Source organism: Haliotis rufescens, unplaced genomic scaffold (genome assembly GCF_023055435.1).
Source record: "Haliotis rufescens isolate VD_foot unplaced genomic scaffold, xgHalRufe1.0.p SCAF_185, whole genome shotgun sequence".
Lineage (NCBI taxonomy): Eukaryota > Metazoa > Mollusca > Gastropoda > Lepetellida > Haliotidae > Haliotis > Haliotis rufescens.
This window is the reverse complement of record NW_025963874.1, coordinates 72,275-81,748: the sequence shown is the minus strand read 5'-3', so window position 1 is coordinate 81,748 and position 9,474 is coordinate 72,275. Positions and strand designations below refer to the sequence as shown.

The 9,474-nt window shown below is 38.8% G+C and overlaps 1 protein-coding gene across 2 annotated transcripts; it reads left to right on the top strand.

Annotated features, from left to right (window-relative positions):
- Window positions 1-2,802: 2,802 nt before the first annotated feature.
- Window positions 2,803-8,379, top strand: LOC124128537. Of its 2 annotated transcripts, none has more exons than XM_048398692.1 (2): window positions 2,803-3,682; window positions 3,922-8,379. In XM_048398692.1, exon 2 carries the CDS (start codon window positions 3,923-3,925, stop codon window positions 5,306-5,308), a length of 1,386 nt encoding a protein of 461 aa, XP_048254649.1. In that variant the 5' UTR covers window positions 2,803-3,682; window position 3,922; the 3' UTR covers window positions 5,309-8,379. The 2 variants fall into 2 exon arrangements, with proteins under 2 accessions (XP_048254649.1, XP_046347918.2); XM_046491962.2 differs by having other exon boundaries at window positions 3,116-3,682.
- The last annotated feature ends 1,095 nt before the right edge of the window (window positions 8,380-9,474 follow it).

The following is a 9,474-nucleotide window of genomic DNA, read 5'->3' as shown; positions in this document are numbered from 1 at the left end:
ATCTTTTTCTTCTTAGATGCAACCAGTCTCTTCGGCAACCCCTTTGATGCCATTGATTTTCTCCGACATGTTTTTTTCGACTTCCCCTTACTATGCTTTGTGAAAATGACTGTAGGTCCAAATATATCCTCTGAAACTCTCTTCATTTTGAAAACGGACGTCTTATATGTCAGCAAGGTTAGAGTGAAAATGTCAGTCACTCAACACTACCGTTGAGTTTTATAACACATATTGACATAGATCACACTCTTATTCCTGGGCTGATTATCTCAGCAGACGCAGCCCCCCCGAATGAGCAAGGAGAAAAGGTGCAAAAAGGCGGCAAAATTCAGTCGCAATAACATTCCATTTCGCGTGCGATGTCAAGTTTTCATATGAGGATATTCATTACTATCCATTGTTCTTTGTTAATGTAAGTAAATTGCATCTGGTCAGTTGACCCTGTATTCATCTAATTAACCTGATACATCACTTATACATTTACATATTAATGAGTTATCTTGCATATTAATGAGAGATTGGTGACCTAAGTTTCCATATAAGGATAATTATTCATTACTATCCATTGTTCTTTGTTAATGAATGCTCAAGTAATCTTATCATTTAGAAGTTATCTACTAAACTACGTTATTTCTACTATTTTTTCTCATGAAAATGATTCTGGGTATGGGTTAAACGAGTATTTTTTCCATTGAAATAGGAAACTGAACCGACATTTTGAACTCAAACATCTTTTAGAAAAAAGAATAGAATTTTACAGTATTAAAACGTCATATACCAGACTGGCATACATTACAGTCTTCAACACACGGGTTTCGCGATACCGACTCTATAGTTCTCCGAGCTGACCTCTAGCTAGGAGTCAAGACTGTTAACCCTTATTTTTTTTATAGTTGTCATGGCAACTGTTTGTTAAAAGGAACTTATAATAGGTAACACTAGAAGAGTTAAAAACTGGACATGTGGTTTCTATGGAAATTCAACTCAAACCCCACTTTGCCACATGTGACAGTCATTACTACGCGAAATCTATGCATCAATGAAATATGTCTAACAATGACATTCCTTTCCCCGTGAAACACATTTGAACCTCGTAGTAGCCACTTCCATATAGGGACACTCATTACTACGCTTTGTTCTCACTTAATGAAAGGACTCATTAACACACTGCATTCGTGCATTGGAACAACAGACCTCTCATTACCCTTTCTGGCCTGTGACGTCATGATTATATTTGACTATAAATGAGTTAATGCACTTGCGGATCAACTTAGTCTCATATCGCTTTGTGGAATGGGGCCCCATAGAACTGACTTGTAGGTCAGGCGCGAGATTCAAACCGAGGACACGTGACGCCCGTGAGCGTTCATGGTAACGTCCGCCATCTTGTTTTTAGACACGTGTTGTTCTACGTTTAACGAATGGTCAAGTAATTAATTGCAGGATTGCATCCAATCAGTTGACCCTTAATGAACGTAATTGAATATCGGGAGATCTTTCTATGTGAACCTGTTCCTGGGCTTTTAAATATTACCACACATGGCCCGCCATCGAATGCGCACAGAGAAATGTCTTCAATGCAAAAGGTTCAAATGTTCACCACATGTTCTCGCGCCAAAATGGTCTCACAATGACATTCCATTCCGCGTGAGTCAAGACCCAACCCAACCCCGGTCGTAGTATCATGTCCATATAGGGACATTCATTACTATCCCGTGTTCTACGGTTAACGAATGGTCAAGTCATTCATTGCATGATTGCATCTGGTCAGTTGACCCTTTATTAACCTAATTGACCTGTGACGTCATGCACACATTTGCATATTAATGAGTTATTCTGCATATTAATGAGGCAATGACGTTGACAACACCCCCCACCCTCAAGGTCAAGGTTATGTGACGTTATCAGTCACGTGGGGTTACTAGGTGCACTTGTGACGTCATCAAATGAGGATGTGAGGATGGATAGTTATTAAGTGTTATCTACTCACAAGGACATCCGGAGAATACAACAATGAATCATACATGCATGCAGGATATTTAGTTCTATTGTTATTTCTTCTGAGTGAGTTTCAAGGATGAGTACATTTCAGATTTTAAACTCGCGAACTTTCTTGGAGATTTGTTTTATTTCAAGATACCCAGTATCAATAACCTTATCTTATGTTAAATCAAATCAGCATCGATACATCGAATGTCCATAGGCTCTTACTTATCCTTGTGACTGTTCACTAGCACGGGATAGCATAGTTATCTCACGCTGCGGTCTGAAATAATATCGTAAACAATATCAGTTGAATCATTTCACGGTGTAGCACTTAGACCAGTTGAGTTAAAGGTTGTTGTTGGAGTTGAACGTTGTTGTTGGAGTTGAACGTTTTTGTTGGAGTTGAACGTTGTTGTTTCTTTTGGTGCACGGTTATCGTCCTAACTTTGTTAAGAAATTACTTTAGGTTTCAGGTGTGTGATTGAACTGAATGACATTAACGTCGTAAAATGTGTTAGCCAATACATATCGCAACAATACGACATACTGGCGACATATCTGTCACGTCCCGCAACTGTGACGTGGCTCCCAGAAAGCCACATCGGCTTTGTGCTGTGTGGCGAGTTGGTGGTCATTGCTCCTTATGTACACATGGATGTTTTATCTTATTTAGTTTTCCTTCGGCATCATCCTTTCAGATTCTACATATTAGTCTTCATTACTTGCTTTGTCTGTCTATGATGAAAGAACATTGGGCGTTCTGCCCCAGGATCGCACCCATTGACCCGAGTCACGGAGGTATAAGAATGACGTCACGCTAAAAATAGCTTACCAGCGTAGTACATTACAGGTTGTGTTGCAATCTGGGAAAACCTTGGCTTAAGATAGACCAACGGTTACACATTCAAATGAGGACAGGTGTACATATCTATTAAGGTTGATGTAGTATGTTATGTGAACAATTTAAGTTGTATGTTTTAAAACTTTCTTTCTTGGGAAATGTATTTACCTACGGACGTCAGACAGTGTGGGATTCATTAATTCACCTTTAGCGAGGTGGACACACGCTATGTAAGCTGTTTTGTGTGTGTGTGTGGGTTTTTTTTCAAATATTCATATTTATGTTATGAAGACGCCTTGTCATAAAACTACTAGCATATCTAAAGTAAATGCGATAGTTTACATACAAACTGCTACGTAGTTGAAATATTGTTATAAGGTGTATCTATAGTGTTTTCATGCTGAGAGAAACTGCTTTGTTGATATGGTGACTCATCAGAGTGGTATGCGGGACGCTGCCCTTACATCTGTTCACCGTCTGTAGTGACCTATAGAAGAGCTGTGTAGTGATCCCTTGAAGAGTGTTTAAACAAGCTCAGACATGTCAGGGGTCTTTCAGTTGAGTCTATGATGTAGGGGTGATTCATTCATAAAACACGCCAGAGGTTCAGTCTAAGGACGTATAGTGGCCACACCTATCACCCCTCGCATGTATGCAATGGAAAATATGATATGTGTGCATGGAAACGTTTATCATCTGCACACAATGAACTCGTCCTTTTTCTAACCTTTATAAACGGAAGACCGGCATTGAAATTTCATATTGTTGTCTGCCAGCAACCGAGACGGACGTTTGCCAGTACGCTATCATCTTTAGCCTTGACTCACGTACAGTTCGCGGTTTGTGTTTACAAAGGTAATTGAATACACCTTGCTTTCAAAGCTATATCTTAGACACTGTCATATTGTAAAATAATGAAGATGAAGTATTTTTTGGTTGAGATAACAAAAAATAATGCTATCCTTATGATATAGTACTGGTATAATTTGCAACCGAGACCACAACATCGAACTTACTATGCATTTATCAAGTAGAAAGTCTGTTGTTAATTTTAAGAACTTCTACACAAATTTTTTATTTTATTTTGTTTGTAGAATGGAATCGAAACAAAACTTTCTGAACAGTGTGAAGACACTGTCTGAGTTGGAAACTTGGGCCACTGCTAACAATTGTACAGATGATCCAGAAGTCAATCTCAAACGAATTGAATTGTTGACATCCAGAGTGAATGCACAATCTGTATCTACACCAGTGTCGCCCATAGGTAACATTTGTCACATCTGCCAGAAGTCGTTTAAGCAGCGTCAAAATTTGCTTAGACATATTCGTACTGTTCACGGCAATGAAAAAATCACCTGTAAAGAATGTAAACACTCATTCACCAGACGGGATAACTTGGAAAATCACCGCTGTAACCTTAAACGGAAGTCAACACAGACTTGCCCTGAACCGAAACGTCCATGCTTACAACCACTGTCAACTGATAATACTCCACCGGCTCGAGTAGCAACTTGTAACTGGTGTGGTCACACCAAGTGTTTATTACCCGGCAAGCTCTTTTGTCAACAATGCTCAACAAGAGGTCGGGAATGTCTCAATTGTCGGCGACCTCTCCCTGAGCGGTTTTACAGCCAGCAAGTGGATCAATGTGATAGCTGCGTGAGACGTCGGGAGCGGTACCAGGTCAGGCGAAACCAGATTGGGGGAGGTCAGAGGTCAGCTCTTGATGGTAGTGTGTCAACTATAACACTGACTCCCACAGATGTAAACAGCGTTGACATCCTTCAGTTTTTAGCTGATGAACAGGTTAACATTGAATCAATCTTACATGATTATTTGTCAAGTAAAAAAGGTATGAAATGGTTTCTGACGTTAAAACTCAAATTTATAAAGTACGACGAAAACAATGAAAGTATATTAGCAGAGCCCATTCTGAGAACTATCAACTTTTGGTCCACAAACGTTTCTGAAATTGAGCAACAGTTAGCAGAGGCTTATCAGAAATTATATACATCATCACAGGAATTTCAGGCTGAAGGGAGTGGGTGGGTGCTAGACCATATTATTCATGTTGAAGTGAGCACAGCTGAGTATGCCCCCCTGGCCGCAAGTTCTTACATTCCTCTACCTGATTATCTCGCTGACAAGAAAGCCATTTTGAACATAAAGAATGATGATCAAAAGTGTTTCATATGGTCCATACTAGCTGTCCTGCATCCAGTAGATAGAAAAAATCATCCTGAAAGAGTTAAAAAATATAATGCGTATGAACATGAACTTGACTTGAAAGGCATTGATATACCTGTATCCCTCTCCCAAATTTCAAAATTTGAAAAGCAAAATGACATTTCTGTCAATGTATTCGGTTATGAAGAAGATGATGGCGTGTTCCCGCTACATATAAGTTCAAATAGTTTCAATCCAGCAGTAGATTTGTTGCTTCTAAGTCAGGAAGACAAAAGACACTTTTGTCTAATTTGAAGCTTTAGTCGACTGATGGGAGACAGGACCAAACATCATGGTACCACATATTATTGTAAACGATGTCTCCATGGGTTTACTGGGTCAGATTTATTGAAAGATCATAGTCTTCACTGTTCCACTCACTCTATTCAGAAAACTAAGTTACCTCAAAGTGAGAAACAAACATGGGTGAAGTTTAAAAGTATTTGCAAACAGCTGCGTGTACCCTATGTCATTTACTGCGACTTTGAAGCAATAACACGAAAAGTGAGTGGTTGTCAGCCTTGTCCTAACTACTCTTATACTTCAGTCTTTCAGAAACATGAACCCTCTGGTTTCTGCTGTAAGGTAGTTTGTTCAAATCCAGACTATTATCAACCTGCTGTGGTCTACAGAGGACCCAGTGTCATTTCTCATTTCATAGATTGTCTCCTGAAGGAGGAACAATTAATAAATGAAAAACTGAAAGTCCTAGAGCCTATGTCTCTAACAGAAAGTGATGAGATGGCTTACCAAATGGCTGACACATGCCATATTTGTCAAAAACCTTTTAATTCTGAGTCCATAAAAGTGAAGGATCACAACCACGTTCAGCCTGGCTACAACTTTCGTGGAGCAGCTCATCAGGAATGTAATCTCCAATACCAGTTCAAAAAGATAAAAGGTAAAAACCAGAATCGTGATAAAGAGTTTTTCATACCTGTGGTCTTTCATAATCTCCGTGGCTACGATAGCCATTTGATTATGAAACAACTGAATAAGACTGTCAAAGAAAAACTTGACTGCTTGGCCAACAACATGGAAAAATACATTTCCTTTTCTATTGGTAACCTCAGGTTCATTGACTCTTTACAGTTTCTTAATGCATCTCTAGATACCTTGGTGGAAAACTTGGCTGATGAAGGTTCTGACAAATTTGTGAATTTGAGACAGGAATATCCTGATGAAACGCAATTGAAGTTATTGTTGAGAAAAGGGGTGTACGCCTATGACTTTATGGATGACGAGTCTAAATTTGCAATGTGTGAACTTCCCACCCAAAATCACTTCTCCAATACTTTGACTGATAGTTCTATCTCAGAGGAAGACTATGTGCATGCTCAAAACGTATGGTCTACCTTTGATCTCAAAACCATGGGAGACTATCATGATCTCTATATGAAAACTGATGTTCTCTTATTAGCTGACATTTTTGAAAATTTTAGAGACACTTCCTTGGAATATTATCAACTTGATCCAGCTCATTATTATACTCTTCCTGGCATGGGATGGGATGCCATGCTGAAAATGGGCAATGTAGAGTTAGAATTGCTAACTGATTTAGACATGCATTTAATGATTGAAAACGGACTAAGGGGTGGCATATCCATGATCTCGACCAGGTATGCGGAAAGTAACAATCCTACATGTTAAGGAATATAACCCCAGCGATCCTAATTCTTACCTCATCTATCTGGATGCGAACAACCTGTATGGGTGGGCCATGTCTCAAGCCCTACCTGAATGTGACTTTCATTGGGTTGCTGATGATGATTTAGAACAGTTAAACATTAAAGATGTAGCTTCTGACTCTGACATAGGATATATACTGGAGGTAGATCTTGAATATCCCCAACAGTTACATGACAGTCACAATGATTATCCTTTAGCCCCAGAGTCTATGACAATCACTGATGACATGTTGTCTCATTATTCAAAGAAACTCAGAGAAAAGTTATGTATCAAAGGACAGCCTGTCAGAAAACTAGTTCCAAATCTGTATGATAAGCAAAAGTATGTTCTGCATTACAGGAACTTACAGTTTTATCTGAGTCAGGGTATGAAACTGTCTAAAATTCACAGAGCTATTCAGTTCAAACAGTCCACATGGTTGAAGCCCTATATAGATTTTAATACCCAGAAAAGAAAAGAGGCTAAGAACGAGACAGATAAAGCTTTCTTTAAATTGGCTAATAACTCAGTGTTTGGAAGGACAATGATGAATGTGAGGAAGCATGTCAATGTAGAACTAGTCAATTCATCCAAACGTTTGAAAAAATTATGTGCTAAACCCACCTTTGAGGCGTTCAAAATATTCAATGAAGATTTAGCAGCTGTTCATCTGAAAAAGACTAGCTTGTATCTGAATCAACCTGTCTATGCAGGCTTTTCTATTTTGGACCTGTCAAAGATTGTCATGTATGACTTTCACTATAATCATATTAAGCTCAAGTATCGTGAGAAGGCACAGCTGTGTTTCACAGATACAGATTCCTTGTGCTATTTAATTGAAACACCAAACTTGTACGCTGATATGGCAGAACATCGGCATATGTTTGACACCAGTAACTATGATAAATCACATCCACTCTATTCCAAAACCAATGCCAAGGTGCTAGCCAAGATGAAGGATGAACTCGGAGGTGTCCCTATGGAGGAGTTTGTTGGTCTTAAACCTAAACTATATTCCTTATCATATAAGGGAAAAGAGAAGCAAACGGCTAAGGGAGTGAGCAAAACAGTGATCAAGAAACAATTAAGGCACAGCCTGTACAAAGATTGTTTGTTTGATCAAAAACAATTTAGACACAACATGAATCAAATTCAGAGTCAAAACCATCAACTCCACACTGTCAGTATAAACAAAATCAGTTTAAGCCCTTATGATGATAAAAGATTTGTTTTGAAAGATAAGATTCATACGTTAGCTCATGGACACTATAAAATTCCTTCTACCAATGTGTAAAGTGTTTTAACTACATAAGAACCATTTCATGCCTTCAGTGTTCTTGTATTGTATGTTTGTATATAACGATCCTTGGTAAAATGTTTCCTATATTTTATCTACATCTGTATGCATGTCATATGTAATTAAACTTTCATATGTATTTGTTATGAGGTATTATTCTGTCACCTACCGAGTGTAAATACCTGACCCATTTCCCCCAGTAACAGCATTCACAGCAATGTTGACACAGTACATAGTTTTATTGCAACTGGGGAAGGTAACGTTTACTGTACTGAGGGTCTATGGACTTTATGTGATTAAAACATTATGTTGCTTGTTGTACCTTTGAATGACTTATATGTGAATAAATATACACATTAAATGTCGATTGTCTGTTATTTTTGTTGTTGTTGAACACTTGCTGAGGGAATTTCTTACTGCAATGATAATCCTACAGCTATTCTGTATCAGTTTCATCACAAGGATTGATGTAATTACATATGAAAAACAGACAGAAATGTAAAACTGTTAACACACGGTTTATTTCATTAAAACCCAAAATTAAATATTAAGACAATAACAGTAAAAATGTACATGGAGTGATTATTCAGTGTCTGTGTCATCATCATCATCAACATCTAACTGTTCACGCTCTTGATCTTCAGCCTCAGAAAGATCTACATGAGACAGAATGTTTTTGACAACAGGTTTCATCCACTTGTTGATTTTAGCAGACAATCCTTTGGAATCAATATCGGGATCCATAGCTCTCACTTTCTCCAGGATAGGCTTGAAGAGGGGTCCATATCCAAAGTAACTCACATATCGGATAGCTGTTGCCATTCGATCTAGAAAGGTAGCTTCCCAGCATTTCTTGAGCTTGTTTTCAATCCATCTCTCACTTTTCCCCTGATCTTCATACTCCTCTTTCTTCTTAAAGACATCATCTTGGCAGTGCTTTAGAGTGTGTTTCCACATGTATTCTAAGCCTTTCACCTCCCACTCTTTATCAGCTTCACTGAATTTAGAGGTCATTGTAGGCTGTAGAACATCACTTTCATCAGCTGTCTCCATTTTAACTCGTTTCCTTAGGGGTCCCCCTCCATTCTCAGGGCACCATGATCTGACATGACGCTGAAGGTCATGATTATTTTCAAACACAATACCACACTCGTCACAGGAAGGCATAGTTGCAGTGTCGTCCTCTGATTCACTGTCCACTGGAGCGGCTACTTCTGAGATGTGATCTCTTCTGGTGTCTGGCTTCAAATGATACTGATTGACAGCCTGCTCCTCTTTTATGGGCTGTGGGGTGATGACTGTTTCAAGTACATTAGGTTGTAGTCTTCCCGATTCCAAGGTAGTAGGACGCAAATCGATTGTCAGATTGCCATAGGGTTTTTCAACAGCTTCTTTATACACAGACATAAACCGATCAGCATTGTTTGGATAGATGCGCCTGGCAAACAAGTTGACT

Coding starts and splice junctions, on each gene's coding strand:
- LOC124128537 (XM_048398692.1), top strand. CDS start 3,923: ATGGAATCGAAACAAAACTTTCTGAACAGTGTGAAGACACTGTCTGAG.